Source organism: Acanthopagrus latus, chromosome 11 (assembly GCF_904848185.1).
Source record: "Acanthopagrus latus isolate v.2019 chromosome 11, fAcaLat1.1, whole genome shotgun sequence".
NCBI lineage: Eukaryota > Metazoa > Chordata > Actinopteri > Spariformes > Sparidae > Acanthopagrus > Acanthopagrus latus.
Window position 1 is genome coordinate 19,761,410 of NC_051049.1, and position 23,681 is coordinate 19,785,090.

The 23,681-nt window shown below is 39.8% G+C and overlaps 2 protein-coding genes across 3 annotated transcripts; one reads left to right on the top strand and one right to left on the bottom strand.

Annotated features, from left to right (window-relative positions):
- Positions 1 to 3,029: 3,029 nt before the first annotated feature.
- On the top strand, positions 3,030 to 17,682 carry jak3 (Janus kinase 3 (a protein tyrosine kinase, leukocyte)). Of its 2 annotated transcripts, XM_037115491.1 has the most exons (25): positions 3,030 to 3,126; positions 5,038 to 5,247; positions 5,446 to 5,563; positions 6,024 to 6,141; positions 6,429 to 6,574; positions 6,696 to 6,999; positions 7,139 to 7,177; positions 8,112 to 8,231; positions 8,351 to 8,508; positions 8,597 to 8,708; positions 9,131 to 9,311; positions 9,818 to 9,942; positions 10,122 to 10,253; positions 10,348 to 10,435; positions 10,744 to 10,868; positions 11,836 to 11,974; positions 12,166 to 12,317; positions 12,650 to 12,800; positions 13,389 to 13,516; positions 13,854 to 14,043; positions 14,517 to 14,641; positions 15,129 to 15,301; positions 15,777 to 15,894; positions 15,996 to 16,109; positions 17,082 to 17,682. In XM_037115491.1, the coding sequence occupies exons 2-25, from the start codon at positions 5,049 to 5,051 to the stop codon at positions 17,199 to 17,201; spliced, it is 3,375 nt and encodes a 1,124-aa protein (XP_036971386.1). In that variant the 5' UTR covers positions 3,030 to 3,126; positions 5,038 to 5,048; the 3' UTR covers positions 17,202 to 17,682. The 2 variants fall into 2 exon arrangements, with proteins under 2 accessions (XP_036971386.1, XP_036971387.1); XM_037115492.1 differs by lacking the exon at positions 7,139 to 7,177 and having other exon boundaries at positions 17,082 to 17,680.
- Positions 16,196 to 22,352, bottom strand: LOC119029000 (N-acetyllactosaminide beta-1,3-N-acetylglucosaminyltransferase 3-like). Its single transcript, XM_037115493.1, has one exon. The coding sequence runs from the start codon at positions 19,789 to 19,791 to the stop codon at positions 18,538 to 18,540; it is 1,254 nt and encodes a 417-aa protein (XP_036971388.1). The 5' UTR covers positions 19,792 to 22,352; the 3' UTR covers positions 16,196 to 18,537.
- Between the last annotated feature and the right edge of the window lie 1,329 nt (positions 22,353 to 23,681).

Below are 23,681 nucleotides of genomic sequence, written 5' to 3' on the forward strand. Positions count from 1 at the left end.
AATGCAGAATCCATAAGTCTGTCAAAGCATTTCTCGAGAACTACGGGTTAAAAAATCGCACAGTTTGCAAGCCATTTTAGGTGCTGGCTAACCAAATCAAAGAAATCACTTTAGGTTGCTCAAAATCCTCAAGGAGGATTCTGCTTCTTGTTTTTAAGAAGATTAAATAAATGATTTTGATTGTGATAATTTGATAAATTTAGATTTTGTTGTCCTGGATGGGGCAAAGCTGCTGTTATCTTTGCTCTTTATGCTCAAACCTTGGAGAAGTTGAGTGCATTGTAAGGACGGGTCAAGTAACAAATTCTCCATCGTCCCACTTCCTTGTAGAGACTGATCTCTCCTCTCAGGTGATGTCTGACCACAACAAACCGCACCAAACAATTACAGTCAACACCTCGAGGGCCTTCTTTACTTCTCGCAAATGCACAAAAATCCCTCAAATGGATCGCACGCATTCTAAAGAGTGATTCTTACTTGAGATCATGCTGGTGCTGTTGACTGATTGACCTGAGGGAGGTGCTAGAAAGAGGTTTACAGGGTTCACAACACTCAAGGCAGCAACCATATAAACATGCTCAGGAGTTTTAAGGTAATTGGCTCAACAGAACTGGATATTCACGCACAAGAAGAAGTGTTGACCTCTCAGATTATTTCCCTAAATGTTTCTGAGAAATGCACAGACACACTAACAGACAGACAATATGTGGCAATAAGATATGGGACATGAAGTTTGTTTTTAATCTCTCGAATGCCACTTTCAGCATGGCTCTAGGAAGGCAGGAGTAAATGGATAGATTACACAGACTGTATATTTTGGGGCCCCCACTATATACATATTTGTATATGTGATAAAACATTGATAGAACATTTTCACGGCAGATACTTTGACTTGTTAAAGCAAGAAAAGCGCAGGTCACCAATAAAAAATGACGATGGCTTTATTCTATTTAGTGACACAGTAGACCAAAGCTCACCTGAACAGAATGCAACCGTCATTAATGTTAGAAATTCTGCCTGTGCTTTTCCTGATTTGTGAAGTCAAAGTGTCTGCTGTGAAATATATTTATTTATAGGAAACATATAGCTCTATATGATACATTTCATTTACATGCATTTTACATTTCATTTTAATATGTGTCCATACTCATCAGATTTAGATATTTAAATGAAACATTTACATTTACAGATGATTTTTCTGACTTCTGAATGGGTGAAACCAATAAAAAGCTTCTTCCTGCACATGGATGCTAAAGTTGTGTATGTTTAGAAAAAATATTACATACATAAATACTGGAATAAAGTTCAGCTATTTAGAATATTTAGAAATATATATTCAACATTAACAATGAAGGTAGCTGATGTTATTTTCCCCCCGTGATTGGCCCTCTAATGGCAGGGAGGCCCCAGGTATGTGTCTAGATGCCTATACCTGGATCCAGCCCTGACCTGGTTTGTCTGTCATCAAAAAAAGGCTAAAATAGATCAGCCTCAGCTGTACGTTTTGTTAATAGCGCTAGTTAGCTCATGTTAGCATGATTAAAAATAAGACAAAGATTTTAGTTGGGTTGCATCAATAAGGATTATCTAAAAAAATTTAAAACAATTAAATCAGGTTATAACTGTAAATTCTGTTAGACTAGACTTTGAAAACTAGCTTAAAATAAAAATAAATCAACCTCTTTAATCCAATATAAACTCTGAGCCTACACTAAAGGAGGTTTAAATCATTTAAGTCATGTTGTTTTATCACTTGATCATCAATGATACAAATCTCTGCAGGAAGATGAGTCATTGGCCGGATTTTAGCAAAACACAAAACACACTGAATCATATTGAGCACACAGAGAAGTAGTAGTTTGAAAACTTTTAATGTCTGATACTCAAATGAAGGACCGTTTATGTGTCACTTGTTTACCAAATTATTATATATATTATTATATATTATATTATTAAGTGTAGGCTACTTCAAAAATATACAAACATGGAAACACAGGGAGGTTACTGAGAGGAAAAAGGTAAAAAAAAACAAAACAAAAACAAAACATGCCATGACAGGGATGGGAGGGAAAAAAAAGAGTAACAGTAATGAAAGGAAAATGTAATCCAAATATTAAATAATGTTTGCATTTCAGGTGGTTCTCTCTCAGCTTAACAGGAAACTGCTGTAGCCCACACTGTTGAACAAGGAAACCACAGCTATCAGCTGGTTCTCTTTTCCTGTAATGTCAGATGAGTTTCTGCGCAGGACTGAATTGTCTTTAAGTAGAGGAAGTAGTTCAGTGTGGCTCCGCCTGTTGCCTTACATGTTTAATATGGTATAAACCTCTTTCTCTATACTTAAGTTTTGCTGTTTTGTCCTGTTTTATGTAGTTTTTTCCCACTTGCTTCCCCTCCAATAATAAGACCTAAAATACTGTAGGACAGCACCTGGACATTGAAGAGGTGTGCATGTTTTACACACTGACGTCTCCCACTGAGAAGCCAGTAAAGATTTTATTCTCAATCAGTCAGTTTTTCTAAATGAAAGGACCGTCACTGTAGCCCACCGAAGCTGGGATGTTATATACAACCCACAATATAAAAGTATTGAATTAATGTAGAGAAACACTGTTTTGTTTGTTTGTTTGTTTATGGGTTTTTATGGTTCATATTCTGTATTCCTAGTATGTGGTGTTAAAATGTAAAGGTTTCCGAGGAGGGGGGCAAAAAGTTCTTGGCCGATACAATGTTTCTTTACCTGGCAAAAAAAAAATGAACTGAACTTCTGCTACATTATCTTTGAAACTGCACACATCATTCAAATTATGAAACAACTCAAGTCATATTTTGTGATGAGGCTCCTCATTCAATCAGCTGTGTGTGTGAACTCTGGCACAATGTGTACCGCTTTCAGAACGCAATAGTTATGAACGGTGAGGGGGTCCACATGTCACTGTGTCAGTTCAGTCAGAGATGACAAGGAACTGTCGATGGTGTTGCATATGCTTGTCTAAATCAGGAAATCCTACTTGACTTCCTGTCAACACACACACACAGACACACACCACACGCAGCGTAAACGCACAGTTCTGGTTTACAGGAACAACTGATCGGGTTGAGGACATCTGCCGTATAAATGTAAAGGTAACGCGATTTCGAAGACACCCACAATAAAATGTGGACGTGTTTTAACTTCTTCTGTTGTTTATTTTCAATGTCTATTCAGTTTCAAAGAGCCATGACAGGGGCTCGATGTTCACCAACTCTTTTACAAATTGTTCGCTGTACATTGGGATGGATTGTAGTGAGAATTGTAATTTACATATTGTTTATATTAATGATCATCCACCAAGTGAAGGTAATCAGATCCATATTGTTATCAAAGTGAGCAAGAAATTGAAACAATGTTATGTGTTATTATTGCATGTATTTTGTATTTCATATACTTTGTTCTTGCTCTCGAACATGGTGAGCTGATTCGTCCGATATGACGGGAATCCCCACACATATACATTGGGCGTTTCATAACATAAGCCAGAGTTGTTGTGGGAGTTCTCTTCACATGTGATAACATATAAACTTAAGTATACAAATATTCAGTATTCTGTACTTAAACAACATTGACATTTACATCTAAATGTATAAATGTAAATGTAAATGAATCCTAAAAAAATTTAACATAGCTTTTCACAGTAACACTCTGAGTTTGAGCGTTATAAATGTGATGTGTGGGTTTTTTTTGTTTATTTTTTTTAGGCTTGCTGGTAAAGTCTTGGTGTGGAAAATTACTCTGAATCACTTGTTGGTTTCATGTCCTTATCTCAGTAACTGCAGATGTGGCTGTGAGAAAGATCCACAACAAAATGCCTAGATAATGAAAAATAAAATGAATCACTCAATGTGACGCTGCTGAAAACTGACTTCAAACTACGTCACCATGTCACACATTTGAATAATATATGCCCACTGGCTACTTTGGCTTAGAATAATTGATTTATCACAGCTGCTCTGTTGTTGTGGGTGGTGCTGGCTCAGGTGTGTGTGAGTTGACCAATCAGAAGAGACAGGGTATTTGGGACAGGGGTCCTTAAAGAGACTGGAGCTAAAACAGAGCGTTTCAGACAGAGGGGGAATACAGTGCTACAACACTGGATGTCATGAGAAAACTGACGTGTTTTTGAACACTAAAGCATGAAAACCTATTCTAATGGTCACCCAAAATAAAAATATGAACCCGACAGTGAGCTTTACTTATCCCCATGTAACCAAGTACATTTACTTAAGTGCTACTTATTCCTGTTATACGTCATACTTCTGCTTCATCACATACATATCACAAATCATACATTTACTTTTTATTCCACTATATTAATAGCTAAGTTTCTTTTACCTTTCAGATAAAAAAAAAAAAAGGTTCATCTTATAAAATATGCATTGTTACTTTTTAGCGAGGCCTTTTACTTGAGACAAAGATATCAACAACTTTAGGAAACGTATCAAGGAGGAAGGTTTATCTGTTTGCTTTTCCACACATTAGCAAACCAATTCTGAATCAAATAATCAGAAAGTAAGTCAATATAAACAGAGAATATTGTAACTAGCAAAAGTCTGCTGTGGCTACATTAGAAGCCAAAAGCGAACTTGTTACTGGTAGATATTTTTAGAAAGTAAAGTTTCACTATATCTGATTTGAAGCCAAAGGATGTCAAGCTACAGTGACATTAAAACAGTGGAGAGCTGCAAACCACACATGTTTATTGGAGAGCAAACACATAACTTAAATGACCAATGTAAAAAATACACACATATCAAAATAAAACTAAACATGAGTTGTATATAAATTCACCTTACATAGACAGTATTCAGTATCAGTCCCAATGTTCCCCCCATTACCTCCACTAAGGCTTTCATCTGTCTATAAAAAGTTCCCTCTGTAATCGTAGCACAGCATGCAATTTTCAGTGCAATACCTCAAACATAGTAGGTCATTTGTCAACATTGTTCAACAACTTAATTTGCATTTGAACGTGCTGACATGATGTCTACTTAATCCAGAGGAAGTAGCGATGGATCTCAGTGAAGAGGAGTCGGCCCCTCTGGTGATCAGAGACCGGGGAGGCAGCCAGAGGTCCAGCTCAAGCACTGGTCCCAGTTTACAAGTACACCTCTACTTCCTCCCGACCACAAAGGAGGCCACAACGATACATATTTTGTGTGGACAGATCTCTGCTGAAAATGTCTGCATCCAAGTAGGCAAAAAATGTGGTAAGATTTCACTGGTTGCTCGTGAGACTGACATAAGGCTGTGTAAAATAAACGGCACCCTATTATGTATATTTCAAAAATAAATGTAACAATTATCTGAATTTCTTAAATTTGCAAGTGTGGATGAATCTGTTAATCAAAGCAAGCAACTGGTCAGTCATGCTATGATGATATATTGTATGTGATCTCTTTTTCCAGGAATCTTACCAGTTTACCAAAGTCTTTTTGGTTTGGCGTCAGATGATCTGTCATTTTGGTATCCTCCATCACACATGTTCAACACAGAGGAAAACACAACAGTCCACTTTAGAGTCAGGTAGGTGAAAAAGAAAACAATAATTATCGTGCATTCACTCATTTGACTCAAGAAGTACATCACTTCATTATTTTGTGAAATGGGATGTAAAAGGGTAACCTGTTCATTAGAAAAAAAAGAAAAAAAAGTAAAGAGTGTATTTAGTATCATTTGAATGAAAAAGAGACTGATTGTCATCCTTTTGAAATCTCTTTGGAAAATCAAGTTTGTAGAGGAAGCGTTTAACAACCCCCCCCCCTCCAAAATGATCTTGTTGTTTCACTGACATCTTATAGGAAGGTGGCCAAAAGTGACTGACTTTACTTGCAAAGCTCACACAGAGCATATCGAAAAGTATAAATGCCTATTCTAAGAAGTTATCGTAGTCAAAAAGTGAATGTACATATTTCAAGAAGTTAACATTGTTCCTGGAAATAATGCTCTTCTGTGATGAATAATAGACCTCATTTTGGGTTTGCAGGTTTTTCTTTGGAAACTGGTTTGGACAAGGACCAAGAGCATCATACCGCTACAGTCTGACCCGAGGCAGAATCACTCCAGTGCTTGACTACAGTGTCATTGAGTATCTATTTGCTCAGGTAAAGTACACAATGTGTCAAGGGAGAAAAAGGTCTGATGTTCTCCTCATATTACTGAAGTATTGACTCATCCCACCCACATATCTCAAAATATTTGGTCCTTTAAGATGTAACCAGTGTCATTTTCTTTAATCTGATGTCAAACAGTAAAACACCAGAAATAGATTCATGGGCCACTTAGTAAGTGGTTTATAGTGTACTTAAATATTTATTAGCAATGCAATTATCTCTAGAATCACTATAATTATTAAGGATTATGTTGATCACTGATGTCTTTTGATTCATAGCTGCGAAGCGACTTTATTGCTAGTGAGGCAGGAGTGTCTCCACCTTTGAGTGCCCAAGAGGAATGCCTCGGCCTTGCAGTGTTGGACTTGTGGAGAATGGCTAAAGAGCGCCATCAGAGTGTAAAAGAGCTCTGCAAGACTGTCAGGTATTTACATTTGTATTTTGTTTTCTTTTGCCCAACCTGGACCTCACCAATTAAAGTTTAAACAACCAATACCTTTTTTTCCATCACAAACAGAATAACTATACACTTCCTACTCTTTCAGCTACAAATCGTGCCTTCCAAAGTCACATCGCCACGAGATCCAGAAACGAAACCGGCTGGATCGTTACCGAATCAGAAACACCCTCAAGTGTTTCTTAAAGAAGCTTGGCACCTGCTCAGTAGATGAGTGCAGCTTGAAGCTCAGGTACCTGATCGAACTGGCTGGCATCGAACCTTCCATGGGAAGCGAAACCTACCGAGTGAATGTGTCTTCCTCTCATTCGAAGTCAGCTTTCTCTCTTGTGCGGGTCACTGGAGGAACTGGAATTCAAACCAGTGGAAGTTGTCCTCCTGATGGTGTTCTGGTAAGAGCAACTCAAGTCTCAATCAGAAATTAGGTATAGTGGTGAGCTAGTTTTCCATTGTTACCTGTGTGCTCTTATTTCAATGAAAATCTGCATAGCCATGCATCTCTCTGCTTTGTTTTGTATTCTCATTACATAGAAAGTAAAGGATCTGATCATCTCAGCCCAGCTGACTGACGTAGGTCTGCTAGTTCATTCAGCAACAGACCATATTCAAAGTGGCCGTTTTCCTCTGGTGTTAAAATGCTAGGATAATGTTGTGCTGCTTTGCTCTGGGTTATAAACCATCTAAACATAGGTAATCTCACAAACATTTATCATTTTACCACGTCCAACACTAACACAACATATTTGATAATCCATTAGCTATTGTTAGCATTCAGCAGCTACCTAGCTAACACTACCGTTTGATTATATTGAGTGTGTTCCACTTCCATTCTCAAATGAATGTGCGTGAAGGCTGTGAAGCTAATAGGAGTCACTCTAGGCAATGTGTTTACTTCCACTGTCTCTGCTGCGTTGCATAGCTTCTGCGTTGCTGCTCTGGCAGTCTGGACCCTTCTGGAGCAAGTATGCAGGACTCCTATTTCTGCCGGATGCCTGAGCATGACGCAACAATTTAGCTCAGTTCAGCACAGACCAGACTGGAAGTCACACACAGAAACAACAACATAATGTATGGTTAATTTTGAAACGCACAACACTCTATGTTGATGCTAGCACAAAAATGTGTTTTATCTTTTGGGCTTCACACTTCATTTTGTTGTGTTTATAACACATACCTACAGTTGCGGTTGGGGTTGATGGATGACGGAGCTCATCTAGAGTAAGACGAGCAATTATTATTAGAATGACTTCATTTTTTAGTTTCCCTCTAGAATGTCGCTATCCATTGTCTTTTCAGTTGATGAAAAATCCTTAAGGAACACACGAAACACAGCAGTATACAGGTCTTAATAATTCATATCTAGGTCACTTTGTCTTTGTAAAACTTCCTGAACTCTTTATTTATGATGACTTTATTTGGACCTGCAGACCATATCCAAATTTAACAATCTAAGCACCAAGTGGTCATTCTCCCCACCCATGAATTCTTCCTTTTTCTGTTGCAGTGGCAGACATTCTGTGATTTCAAAGATATCATCGACGTCAGCATAAAAAGGGCTTGCCATGAGCAGGCTCCTCAAGACAGCAGGATGGTGACAATTACACGCAACGATGACAGATGCTTGGTAGGGGAGAGGTCTTATAATCAACACTTCCCCAATCATTGGTTTCTGCTGGTTGACAATGTTCCTGCTTTGATTTGATTCAACACATGCATGTTCATCTATCCTTGCTTTGCTCACAGGAGGCCAAGTTCCAGAGTCTCAAGGAGGCACTTTCATTTGTGTCGCTCGTTGACGGCTACTTCAGACTGACCACAGATTCAAGCCACTACTTCTGCCAAGACATTGCTCCTCCAAGTCTTTTGGAAGGGATCAAAAACCATTGTCACGGCCCAATCACGTGAGTCGGTTTGATTAAAACTGAATCCCAGTGACGCCATTCACATTTCAGCTGTTCTAGATGTTTCCTTCATATCTTGTTTGATCAGATCGGAGTTTGCCGTCAACAAGCTGAAAAGGTCAGGATTTAAAGGTGGCACGTTCCTTCTTCGGCAGAGTCCCAAAGACTATGACAACTTCTTCCTGACTGTTTGTGTTCAGGTAAAGATTCCTGTAATGGAATGGACTCTTTTCTTTGCAGAGTGATTTATTAATTATGTTTGCAGACATTTTTATGAACTTCATGGAGGGGATCACAGAAAGGGGTCCTATAACTGACAAGAATGTGACAAGCTAGTATAATTGCTGTAACGTATAGATTTAAAAGTTTGTGTAAATCACAAGAATCACTTGCAATCATAAAAGTTCAGTTCTATGCAGAAGATACAGTCATTTCTGTGAACGTTGTTTCTGAACAAAAACAAACTTGTGAGAGCAGTGTCTGCACACTCTTAATTTGTTCAAAAGTCATTCCCTTGTAGCTCAGATTTGTGTGTAGAATCTGTTTTCTGAAAATCTGCTCCTTCCTCCAACAACCTTTTCAGTGCTCTAAAGTCTTTTATGTAACTTTATTTTTTTAACAGACTCCCCTTGGACTTGATTATAAAGACTGTCTAATCATTAAGAATCAGCAGTTCAGTCTTCCTGGTGTGCAGAAAACATTTTCCAGCCTGAGAGAGCTCACCAGCCATTACCAACACAACAAGCTCTTACTGGCTGAAGTACCTGTCAAGTTGGGCCACTGCTGTCCACCCCGACCCCAAGGTGTGTTTCTCATCTGCAGTATGTGCAACATGAAAGACTCTCAGCCCTGCACTTGTTAATACTGTCTTAAGAACTGATTATATCTTATACTGTGTTACATTTTTATATTTATCTAAAGGGAACTTTTTAGTGGTTGTGACACAGCAAACAAAAATCAAAATTTACACATATCAAGAGAATTTAGATATGTGTTTACATCCACACTAGTTTCAGCATATGATAGTATGCTGTATTCAGTAGTTAATATCAGATAATTTCAGACATTTACTCAAGTACTCAAGACTTTTACCAAAGTGATCTATTAGCACAATATCTTCATACATGTGTATAACTTTTGGATACTTTTTACAGCACTGGATACATGTAAATGAACTAGTGGTCACTCACTTATAAAAATGCAACAATGTAATACCTCCATTTCTTTGTTGAACTGAGATATATTCCTGACATATTGGCAACCATCGTAGACTGTATCGCAATAACCGTGTCCTCTGCTGTTCATACAGAGCTCACAAACCTGATAATCATAAGCAACAGCAGCGCTGTAGAAGCTCAGGGGTCACCGACAACTGAAAGGACCAAATTCAGTCACATCCAGTTCCACATGATCAAATATGAAGACCTGCAATGGGTAAGAGCGACTCACACTGGACCAGGCCTCTGTTGCTCCAACTCCGACATTACCTTGACTGTCGTATGAGAAATGCTGCCACCATGATACTCGAGCCAAACTAATACAAAACTGAGCTAAAGTGTTACCTGTGATGGAGTGCACTTTAATGTAGTGTCTGTCTGTATGTTTCCTGTAAGGATGAAAGCCTCGGTCAGGGATCCTTCACTCGAAATTTCAAAGGCTACAAAATAGATGTTCATGATGGGAAGAAGCATGTGACCGAAGTTTTCCTGAAAGAGCTTGATGTGGCTCACAAAAACTGCTGGGAGGTGGGTGTCTTCAGGTTGAATTACTGTTGTGTGCTGTGTTTTCAAATTTTGTCATCCAACTCATGTTGTTTTCTTGTCTCCGCCTTCCTCTTAGTCTTTCTTTGAAGCTGCCAGCTTGATGAGCCAGATCTCTCACAAACACCTCCTTCATGTATATGGCGTTAGTGTTCACCGAGTAAAAAGTGAGTTGGAGCCAAACTGCAGCTTCTTCTTCCAGACTGTCCTTTTATTTGCTTGTTTGATCACTGTTTTCTCATCAACGTCAAGAAAACAAGGTGCTTGATGTTTTCTATGTGTGTTAATGTTCCGTGAATGGTGTGGCGCAAATGTAAATATTTGTGTTTAAACCTTCATACCAAGCAAAATAACTATCTTCACATGAAATCCTCATGTGACCCAGACGCAGTCCCTCGTCTGTGGGCGAGCGTTTGTGTCTCTGTGTTTTGGTTCGCGGTGCAGCTGTAGAAACAAAACTTGCTGTGCCTTACAGACATCATGGTGCAGGAGTTTGTCGAGTACGGGGCCCTTGACCTTTACTTGAAGAGGGGGACATCTGTGTCAGTGAGCTGGAAACTTGACGTAGCCAAACAGCTCGCGTCTGTGCTGTTCTTTCTGGTAAGATAAACTTTCTGAGGTAGAGCATTATGAGATCTTGCAACAGTAATGACACTGACCCAGTCTACACTGCTCCACTGGTCAGTTTTGAGATTGAGATATATATTTATATTCTTCTCACAAGTGGAAGTCCAAAAAACACATTTATGTGTGCACGTTTAACTTAAATGTCTCCTCTGGAAATGTATGCAAATCATTTAATTTAATTATATAATAAGACAATGCTTAATATGCATATCTGATTATAACATTTCAGTATAACTTGTAAGTATTAAATGAATTGTTTTAATAATCTTCTGGGGAAGTTTCACAGTGTTAACTATGAGTTAATGATTTCATCCTATTCACCTGTAGTGACTTTATTCATGCTAAATATCAAAAGTAGATTTGGTTTCCTGAGTGTGTGTGTGATGTTGGATGGGATTTTGGATGTTGAAACACATGACTAGTCCCAAAATATAACAGTCCTTTATGATGACCAAAATTTAACTGGCCTGAGAGGCTTTATTCAATTTGGGTGTGAAACTTGGTCAAGATGGCCAATACTTATGAGCACTGTCACGGTTTAACAAAGGGGACCTAAACGCAAGACACACAGGCAGACATGTAACTTAACAAAAAGCAAACAAGCTATAAATTCCAAAATTCAAGCATAGAAGAAACAAAAGACACATAGCAAAACCAAGTCTGAGAACAATAGCAGAAACAAAACACAAGGACACAGGGAGCAAACGCAGGTTAAACACGAATCAGAGTGGAAGGCAAGGACTTAAATACACAAAGAGTGTTTAACTGATGGCACACAGGTGAGGAGCAGAATGGGCGGGACAATGGACAATGGGAGGAAGCAGAAAGTGAGACATGAGACAGGATATAACTTAATCAAACAGGAAATAACAAAACCACAAACTCAAACTATGACAACCACAATTTAAGGAGTCAACATTAACCTGTAACTGTCTTTCAGGAGGAACAGAACATCGTTCATGGAAATATCTGTGCAAAAAATCTGCTGCTGGCCAGAGAAGGAGACCCGTCACAAGGCAGCTCTCCTTTCATCAAGCTGAGCGACCCTGGCATCAGTGTGGTCATGCTTGGCCAGGATGGTAAATAAGGAAGGTTACCATGTCTGACAGCATCAGGTTCATGCTAAAATGGAACAAGGAAATGAATATATAGCCAAGCATAGTAGTAAAATATTGAAATAAGACTTTACAATATAAACACAATTAAATTGTATAAGACATTTAAATTCTGATACACAGAATGTAATATGTCTGTGTGCGTGTTTGTTTAGTGATCCTGGACAGGATCCCCTGGGTGGCCCCTGAGGTGCTGGAGGCCCCGGACAACCTGACTCTGGAGTGTGATAAGTGGAGCTTTGGTGCCACTGTGTGGGATATCTTCAACAATGGAAACAACCCACTGCAAGGCTTGGAGCTGAAGCAGGTACTCCCTCCTTGGTTCCTGATAAGTCAACCAAACTGTGCAATGAGCACTGATCTGGCATACAAAAACATAGGACTTCACCTGAAAAATGTAACTCCTAACTCCAGATTATTCCAGTTATTCCAGATCCGTTGAGATTGAATTGAATTCATCAAAGGTTATCTGACCTTCTTCTGTATATTATTCCAAACTGAAGGGGCAGTGTGTTTAACATCTGTTTTGCCAAATTCTGTCCCAACTCTGAATCATGATAGAGCTAGAAATTGTATTGACTTTTCACCCTATTCAAAACATCACTGTAAAGAATCATTGATCTTATGTGTTTCCTGTAGAAGCGGAAGTTTTATGAGAACTGCCACCAGCTGCCTCCCTCCCAGTGGACCGAGCTGGCTGACCTCATCAGTCAGTGTATGGACTACCATGCAGCCTTCAGACCTTCCTGCCGCAGCATCCTTCGTCAACTCAACAGTCTGATCACTTCAGGTAATGATCACGTGTAGCATTACTATATTTCAGATAAAAAAATAAAATCAAATTAACCCCACCAAAACGTTCTGATCAGTTGTGATCCTATGAAATCGTAAAAATGAAAATACCACCATGATACAATATATTAAATATAGGAAGAGGAGATACACCACATCAAAACTGGGGAACAATGCCATGTTCATTTATTTTACTTATCATTTGCATTTTTTTGTCCACTCTGATTTCATGTGGACCATGTTTACATTATGAAACAATACAAAACATACTTATCAAAGAAAGTCAGACACAAATACAGCATGTCTCACAGGTAGAAAAATACCCTGGCATTATAAACTGACTCATAGTGCCACCTGCTGGTGTGGAGGAAAATTACTGCAGCATTGAGTTCTGCTGGATTTGTAACTTTGTACTTGTGAGGCATGCAGTTTTATCTTTGCATTAATTTGTTGATAGTAGTTCATTTTCCCTCTGTTTGATCCTGAGAGTCTTTCTCATGAACGGGTGGTGCTTTAGGAATCTGGCTACTTAATGACAACAGATTACCAGAAGCCATTACTGTGAAGTTTTCTTGTTTGGTGGCAGACTATGTGATACTACACTCCACTGAGCCGGTCACACAGAGCCCTGCGTGGAGAGGCCTCAACCAGGCCCAACACGACCAGGCGCTGTTTGAGGAGAGACACCTACGCTACATCTCCCTTCTGGGGAAAGTAAGTCTGCACTCAACACTCGACGGAAAGCATGTACATAATGGGCACTTTATTGATCATGATCTTGTGATTGTGTAACTAATTACAAATGTAATTGTATTCAGCAATTCACTACCTTTCAATTTAATCTCTGAATTATCAACATTGTGTTTACTTGACAAACAAGAATAACCAGACCAGAGCATCATGATATTATGGAGGAAAGCATTAATTAAAGCTTCTACCTGTGCTTCATATTATATGAGATATAAGTATTACATGATAAGCTCTCTCTTCTCACAACAAACCTCAGTTTCATGTGTACCCTGGCTGACTGACCGACTCAAAATCTTTCCAGGGAAACTTTGGGAGCGTTGAACTCTGCCGATACGACCCGCTGGGCGATCACACGGGCGAGTTGGTGGCTGTGAAGAAGCTGCAGCCCAATAAGCAGTCGACCCTGGAGGACTTCAAGAAGGAGGTCAACACCCTCAGTGTTTTCCACTGCGACTACATCGTCAAATACAGAGGAGTCTGCTACAGCGCGGGTAATAACGACAGTCGCTGTAGCACAGGAAATACTCAACTCCAGCTGACGAACAAAATTGTTACACTGCTTAGATTTTAGACCTTAAAAAGTTACGTTATCAGAAAGCTCATCGTGGAGGGAGTGGGAGATATTGTACGAGATGAGATGACACATAATTTCAATGCCAGGAGGTCCGGCTCCACTCCAGTAATAAATATCAAGGCAATGTTCACATGCAAGGCTATTACTCATAACTCTTTAGTACCAGTTTGTTTAACCTCTGCTTTGTAAGGTGGCCATGAATATGTATGTTTCCTACAGTGGGCTCTTAATAACTCACTGTGTGTATTGCATGATCTCCCCTGAATGATCTGAGTCTTCAGCGGACACTGATCGACCGATTCAAGAAAAATGAGAGATGATGTGGAGCATCTTCTCAGTTTAAAAAGGTTTTCCTTCTGCTGAATGATTTTAATGATTGCCCGTTCACAGGTCGCCTCAGTATGAGTCTGGTGATGGAGTACCTCCCCTACGGCAGCCTCATTGGCTACTTGGATAGTTACCGACATAATGTTAACACCAGGCGGATGCTGCTTTTTGCTTCTCAGATCTGTAAGGTAAGAAGAGTCAAATATGTGAGCAAATTCTCATTATCACAACATTTAAGAGCAGGTTTGATTGGACTGACATTTCATTACTGAATTAAGCCTGAATCTTTTCCACAACGTGTATTGCTGGAACATTTAGGTGCCCCTCTCTGACATCAACTGTCGTTTTCCAGACTCATTTTTGTCCCTTACAAAAAAAAGTGAAAGTAAATCTACTGGATTTATCAGTTCTTATTTGGGAGACATCTGCCACAAATTTGGACTGAATCCTGAAGGAAAAGAAAATTGTTTTGGCGATCAGGACCACCTCACATGTTTTATGATGCATGCTTCAAATAAAACAAAATAAAAAAGATTCATCAGAAATATACTGTACAACAGATAGCTCTCTGTGAGATGACTCTTTATTTTTTTTAACTTCATTTTCACTGTAAGATCATACCAAGGGTCGGATGTATTCCATTTTGTTTTGCTCTGGTGTTTCACATTTCCCCAGGGGATGGAGTACCTGCAGTCCCTGCGTTATGTGCACAGAGACCTCGCAGCCAGAAACATCCTTGTGGCCAGTGACACGCTGGTGAAAATTGCAGACTTTGGACTGACCAAGATTATTCCTTTCGACAAGGAGTACTACCGAGTCACTCAGCCTGGAGAGAGCCCCATTTTTTGGTATCTTATCTCATGTTTGAAACCTCAGAAATGTGTAACTTTCTGCTGTTTGTGGATGCTGCTGCAAAAAATGTTGCGGAGGGTTGTGTGGAAGCCTCCTGTTTGATTGACTGAAAACTCGGCTAGCTGTTTCCTCCTGTTTCCAGTCTTTGGACTAAACTAAGCAAGCTGATGGCCATCTGTACTGTCATGTGTCACTTACAGATTCAATAGTGTTGTCAATCTTCTCATCTATACCTCTGCAGCAGAAAGCATATAAGTTTATTTCCCAAAACGTCACATTTTTAAATCTGAAATACAGAAACAATTGTTTTGGATAAAGCCAGCCAGCAGGAAATAGTACATGAGCAAAGATCTAAAGTCGGAGTCTAAAGAAGGCCTGATTTTTTTGGTTTTGCTCTGACAAGTAGCCACCCTTTAAATGATGTTTATTGTGTGTTCAGTTCCTGATCAAACACTGCTCATCTCCCTGCAGGTACGCTCCTGAGTCCATCAGTGAGTTCAAATTCTCCCACAAGTCAGACGTCTGGAGTTTTGGAGTCGTTCTGCACGAGCTCTTCTCCTACTGCGACATGAACTCCAACCCAAAGAGAGTAAGAGATTTACTATTGATTCGTTTGCAGATTGGACAGTGTCTTTAAACTAAGAATTGTGTAATGGATCTGTTAATGCCACTGTGGTTTCACTGTTTTAGCTATACATGCAGGAGATTGGACACAATGTGCAGGGTCCATCCATTTCAGTGCATCTGGCAAATATTCTGAAGACTGACTGGAGGTTGCCGGCTCCTCCAAACTGCCCGCCCAAGGTATGTTCACTCTATGTGGGTTGAGTCCTGAAAAACAGGAGCCTTTTTGGATGTGTTTGATCTTGACTGTAAATATCCCCATAGGCATTTATTTATTTATTTTATTGTAGTGTTCCTTTTTTCTGATTTGAGTGCGGAAATTAAAATTTTGGTCAAAGTTTGAATGTTTGAGTCAAAATTCTATATTCCGATGCCCATCTCAAAACTTTTTTTTCCCACCTGAGGTAATGTAGATTTCTGCATGATGGCATTGCTACAAATAAACTGCTGGTTTGTGTCTATAACCTTCGTCACTGCCTTTTGTAAGTGAGTGGCAGCGAGTCCTGTTGGCAAGGTGACTGTGGCCTCTGTCATACATCAGATCAAAATCAGGCCCTCAAGATTAAACCTACAAAAGTTGCTTCACAAATATCTTCTATCCTTCTTTTGTTAGGATCCGTCTAGGATTTATCTCAGTTTTTGTATTTCACCATCTGCTGTTAAATCCGGAGGAGGCTGACAACCCTCTCAACCGTGGTTATTAAACATAAACATCTTATTTCGTCCACAACACACCGAACTACTCGGGGCAGCTGTCGTTCTGGTGATGACAGGTATAAAAGGTGAGAACAGCCAAGCAGGCTGGAGGTGGAGGTCGGGGTTAACGAGTGGGTAGAACAAACACAGGACTTTCACAAAAATTTCATCAACTTGTTTTAACGTGTAGAACTTACATCCCATCTGTAACATTATCTTTCCTAAACCTAACCAAACTGCGACCATCACATGCTTATTTCTGTTACCGTGACTGAAGGACACCTGGCAGTGTGTCTGCTCTCCACAGAGGTTAATAGGCTTATTACCTGCATGCAAAATGTAACTAAGGCAGTAGCACTGCATACAGTTTAAAAGTGTAAAGTTGTGTTATTTGTACACAGTGAAATTCTGTTGCTCTCACTGTGGATTTTAATGTTTTTGTCGTTTTAACACCAGGTGTACGTTATGATGAAGGAGTGCTGGGGGTATGACTTCGAGGAGCGGCCATGTTTCTCCAACCTGGGAAACCAAATTGAAACCATCATGCAGGACGAGAGAGAGAGCCTGAAAGGCTAACGAGGAGTCTCGGTGCATCTCATGGTTAAACTGAAGGTCGCCAAAAGCCCTTTTCCCATGAACAAGGACTGAGGAGGATCATCATGAACCTCCACATAAGAGAAGATTTATTGATCACGCATGAGCATGTTGTTGGGTAGTTTTTAATCAAAAGCTGTTTTTGTTCCCAGTATCATTTAAAAACAAGCAGATTTTGTGTAAATTCCTGCCTCACCATGACGGAGGCCAACAAAAGGCAGATGAAAAATAAAAGTTACCTGGATGTAACTTCAGTTCTATGAGTATATGTGTAAAATCTCTCCCTTAACACACTTTTAGTCCTACTGTGTCCTATGTAAGATCTTAGCGTGGCTTATTTCATTGTGGCTTACTTGTGGTCAGATACATTAGAATAGTCATAACGTGTAGGAAGAAAAACTGTTTAAATGCGCAAAAGCCCTCATTTAAGTTATTTTTGTCAAATGAATTAAAACATATTCAACTGCAACTCCTTTCTCATGCCATTATTCTAACAAATTAAGATGCAGTATAATGCGCAATGCAAAGGATGTGTTTGATGACATACTGAATTTTACGTTTTTCATTCAAAAAAATGAAATACTGATGTATTTCACACAGAACAGATCAACAGGTAGCTTTACCAAGACAACAGGTAAAATGTGAAGTCCAGGCCATAGTTTGACATCTAAAAACCTCTTCCTCTTCTCCTGTGTGTGTTGGTTTGTTCGTTTGTTTGTCAGAGGGATTACAGAAAAACTTCCAAGTGAATTTGATATTGGACTAGGCTTGACTGAATTGAAGGGGACTATTGGACATTGCCAGAGGTGTGCACTTTACTCAGTGTTTCTTCCCCTTCATAAAATAATACAGACAGCGCACATATCTAGGCCTGATAAAAGACATGTATATTTCACAGCTGTGAACAAAGCAAAACATTGCTGATAGACAAGTCGACATCATTTTTGACCCCAAATAAGCAAATGTTCTGAATTCAGATGTTGTACATGCACAAAAACGTACACAACACACTAAAGAAAAGTGAAATCTACAATGGCCCTGAAGGTCAGAACACATTACAGAAGACACAACATTTCATTTAAACTCACTTAGGGGTTATTGTGTTTTGACTCTTCTTTGGTGTGTTGTGTACGTTTGTGTTTTTGCATCTACCATATGCATTTATAATCCACTGACCATGACACACATTATAACACTTGTGTACATTGTTCTGATGATTGTAACCAATAACAACCACCCAGCAACCTTACTGTCATTAACAAATGCTTGATTTTATTCGTCAAATGTGGCCTGAATGCTTTACCCTTGTGGTAAGGTACTAGGTATACAGTACAAGTAAGCTAATAATCCATTTCATCAAGCCACATTTAAGATTGGGATCATGTAATTTGTGCCACATAAGATCGATTTGAGCGGGAAGGAATCTATGTGCCACCAATATGTATTTATAAAAGCAAGGGTCATATTTATCTACGTATCTATCTAGTGTGGAGGGAAGGTGCAGTCCTGCTGTCTTCACACCCTTGTGGGAGACAGGGCCAAGTCCTGCTTTGGCCAGACACATTGCTGTGTAAGCATCATCAATGGGTATAATGGTGATTGACTGGGACATATTGTATATGACCGAAGCTGTGTAACCAGATAACAGATAGCCCCCACCACCACAGTAGGGGGGATATGATTCTGACTCATATACCTGAACTGGGATAAAATACTTGCTGCCTGGTGATCTAATTGGCCCTGTATCTTGCCTCAGACGGCCAGTGAAGAGATGCATCCTTCCATTATTGTCCTTGAGGTTTTGGAGATACTTCACCATGTTGTCTGTGTTGGCAAAGACGTCATCATCCCCATTGAACAAGAAGCGAGCGTTTGGACAGTTTCTCTCCATCCATTCCAGGAAGAGTATCTGCTTCAAGGTGAGGTTGTAGAATGTGTCACTGAAGTCCCATTGGAGGATATCATTGTACTCACGTTGCTCCAGCTCAAGTAGTTTGTTCAGTCTTTCTTTCTCAATACCAGAATCCATTGTTCCTGAGATGAAGATCCTCCGGATCCACACACCATTGTGTAACCTCTCTTTAGCCCAGGTTTTGCGCAGCACCTCTCTGCGGTCGTTGTTCACAGGAGAGCTTTTAATGACCAGAAGAAGGAAGACTTCTGCTGATTTCTCAGCTCCTCCACATTTGTCAGGAACGTCCAAAAGCATGGGGAAATGGCGACAGTGTCGATAGTACAGAAAGTCTTTTATATTACCAGGAAGAGAGCTGAAGCCTGTGACGTTGGCAGCGGACGTGTTTTGTTGACATCTTGGCCAGGAGTACACATAGGAGCTGTTTTTCATGGATGACATCTTGTGATCATTATCTTTTCTCACATATTGGACCCTGGAGATGTTTTCAACCTCTTTATGTAGGTAAAATACAATTAGTCCCCCAGTTACAAACAGCAACAACAATGTTCCTTGTCTCTGCATCAAATCTCTGCAGTGAAAAGAAAAATCAGTTCTCTCAACTTTATTATTGAAAATCATGTCCAACTGTGACAAAGTCACACACCATGAGCAGCCCATCCTGGTGCACCCATGCAAAAGTGAGCAGAGAAAGCGCGATTAAGTGTCCTCAAGGAGGCCCTTGAAAATGAGAGAACACCATGCGGTTAAGTAGTTAAAAGTGCGTGTTAATATCGGCCCACCACCTGCAGGGATTGGCATTAGGGATGGGTACAATGTATGTTTGGTGGCAGGCAAAGGTATGGACATGGTCTTATGGACGTGGAGTGACACCTCTCTGGTGGGAAAGGAAGGCAGGAGGTGAAGCAGTAGTAGCAACATTAAAATTGGGTTCACCCCACGCATGGCACTGGTCCTGGAATTTAACTGGAGAGGGACTGGAATCTCTGCTTTTACAGAATTGCAGAGGAAGAGAGGTGCTGACCCCCAACAAGAGGAAGAAAATGGATGGATTGATGGATGTATGAAATGTATTTGTATCAGAAGGATTTTTTCAATTTGCTCAATGCTCAGCATGGTGTAATATCACAAAGAGAGTTATGGCCATATTATGTTGAATCCCCTCCATGATCACAGTCATCAGTGAGATGGATGCCATCATTTCTTGTAGTAAGTGACATTGAAAACAAGACTAACATTCATATGGTATCTGTTGACAACAATCAAACATTCATGGAACCTGTTTGATGACTTACTGGCACTTGCTCCATGGCCACAGCCAACCACAACACACGAGATGAGGTGTGTGAACTATGAAATGAGTTTCCGTCATTCAGGCGCTTCACAATTTAGGATGATGAGTATGACCTATTTCTACACCACAATCAGCCCATGAGTGTTATAAACATGGGTATACAAGCATACAAGTAGGCAACTGCCAGTGGAACAGAGTTTGCCTCATGGTTTTTGTTTCCTTGTTCGTTGCACACAAGGAAACAAAAATGTCACATTTGACATTTTCGTCACAGCAAACTCTTTTGTCATGACGAACTTGACGTTAGTCATAACAAAAAAGTAACTTGTAACATTCTCAGACAAATATTTTACGAAAATGAGACAATCAACTTCTAACAACATTAAATTTTAATGTCAAAAGGAAATTGCAATGATTGGTGGAGTAGCTGAGTTTTGAGTATGCCTTTCCCTCTGTTGGACCTCTACCTGTTCATTTCAATCACTTTTTTTAAACCAGCTGCAGGTAAGAAAGAGACGATCAACTTACTCCCAAATAAAGGGGGTACAGTAGTTGGGAAGAATGCACGATAAAAAGAACAGTTAGAACAGTCTCTACACAGGAAAAGGGAATGAAAAAATAAATGAAACATTTAGTTTTTAGTTTTCAGATTGAAAATTGAATCCGACCCTCAAACCAGATCATCAGGTAACACCTCAGCTTGATTTCAAATTAAAGTATGTTGAAGAAGGAAGCTCATAGAAACATGTTGCACATAACAAAATGAATACCTGAACATGTTGGTGGATCGATGTGAGCCCTTGGTGAGTAGTCCCTCAGTGTTCACCTGACTGTCTTACATAGACCCGACTGTCTGCACTGATTTGAGTAAGCTACCATACCAGGAAGTTCTGTTTCAGGCTCTACAAGCAAGTTGGAAAGAATTCAATGGTTCCACACTGATGATTGTCACTCCCAGATATTGTCAGCATGAAAATGAAGGAGACCGAACTTAACTTGTTGTTTCACTTCAGCAACCTTTGTTACTGTACACACTGCATTTTGATTACTGAAGTTTACTATGCCGATTTGTCCATATGTTAACGGATTGTAACGTGACGTGAAAAATGAGACCTTCCCCGTCTCTCTTGGTTGCCTGGTGTGTGGAACCGAAGGAAAACAGAGAATATTTTCAAGAGGAAGTGAAGGCTCACTTTTCAAAGGGTTTGTTCCTGTAATACTCCTCAAGAGGCAGACGTGCACGACTACTCAAGTCCTAACATGTTTCAAAAGCCACGGAACCATTTTTTAAAAGTACAAAGAAACATAGTGGTAGAGTGATTATCAGTCAGGCTGATTATTATGGCTGACATTCAGCATTCTTCTGCTTATCTGTATCAGTGTTTCTGATGTCTGATAAAATAAAGACATTTTGAAATGTGGTACTTTTGCTCTGAGGCAGCATCATCTCTCTGTGGTCGAGTAGTAGCCGATCAACATTCATCCTGGATGCCCCCCACCTGCCAAAACAAATAAACAAGATTGCCACTGTTGTGAATGTTATGGTTTGTAAGTTTGATAGTAGGAGCCAAAAGCAAAACCAAAGGCAGGGATATGGTTACAGTAACATGGGAATCAGGAGAAGCAGAGGCTAGGCAGCCAGCGCAGAGAAGAACAGGGCTTTTGAGCCGGCACTGACGAGAAGATGGGCTGCAGGTGTGTGTGAGCAGCAGGAGCTCCAGCCAATCACGTCAGCCACGCTCCGCCTCTGCAAGGGTACTCAGAAATACAGACCAAAACCAAACACAGAAAACACTGCACAAAATAAATAATCATGTCAGTGAACTTGGGAAAATCAAGAATTAGTCCATAATATGTGACAGTGGTAGACCCACAGTGGAAAGCCATTGTTACATACTACATTACTGTTAATAGAAACGATCGGGATGCGGCCCAAGAATTATATTTAGACATTTACCTGCATCTGGCTTCGACATGAATCAAACCAACACGATATGAGAGAAGGACACAAGTATATATGAAATGTATCCATCAAAGGTAACAGTGAGACCTAGTTTGCTTCATGTCCATGAATGTCCTCATTAGCAGGGGATATGATACAGAAAGGAATGTCATCATTTCATTAGCTGCACCTGGAAAATACTTCAAGTACTGGTCCTAACAGTCACATGTTAGCCTACCGCTTGAGACTATTGCATATTTGTGAGATTTATTATTTTTTCTTTTTTACTGAATAGACTTTGCATTTCAGTTCACGATCTGACTGTCAGCTGACCACAGTAACAATGACAGTGCAACACTGCAAAATACATAGAGATCTACCTGGAGGCTGGAGGCTTGTTCAGCAATGTGTGAACTCAGTTGGCAATGACATGAATATAAAATACTTTCCTTGGTATGTACAGGTTCAGAGCTCCGGCTTTAACAGATTAACAGAAATAGCTAGACAAATACAATCAAAATCTCTCAGATTCAGCAAAAATTGAAAAATTCTCTGAAACGTCGTATTGTTGATTCAGCATCTAAACCAATCGACTCTTTGATCAGGTGACAGCCAAGCGTTTCCCATCATGCCTTGGGTCTTGTGGTCATGGAGAGCAGCTGCAGCACCTGGGCACCGAGGTCACAGCATATGGTGTCTGCCTGATGCAAACCCAGTGATCTGTCAGCCTGCTTACTTCTCCACATTGTGTTACATGTGGATTTGGATTTCTTTTGTCCAAAAGGGTGGTGTAGTTTGACGTCCTAAAACCCCAAAATCAGTCCATATTTTTTTTAGCATCTGGTTCCCTCATCCTAGTCTGAGTTTTTTAAATCATTTTCTTGAGTGTGATTTATAAAGCTTAAATTGCCTGGTAGTACGTTGAACCACATCTTTAACCCCATAGAAAGATGTTTCCACCCTAACTTGAAATGATAATTTTACAGGCATTGCAACAAGGAGTGTTGTCAGCTTTCTTCATGAAATGAAGCCACACTTTGTTTCTTCCTCTACTACGCCTTGTTGTTGCATGTTTCAGCAGAATAGATGATGCCGGGATCAGTAAAGGTCATTCATAAAGTCGGAGGATTATGATACAGTACTGGAATTATTTCTTAGCTGAAACTGGTTTTCTCTTTGCAGTGCTATCCACCGGTTTCGGTGGGTTTCAGAAGACAAACAAAGATGAGAAGAAATACAACTCCCTTTACAGTGCTACTGTGAAGAGCTACTTTTATTTATGTTGTTCTATTTCATTACCTATTGTCAGTGATT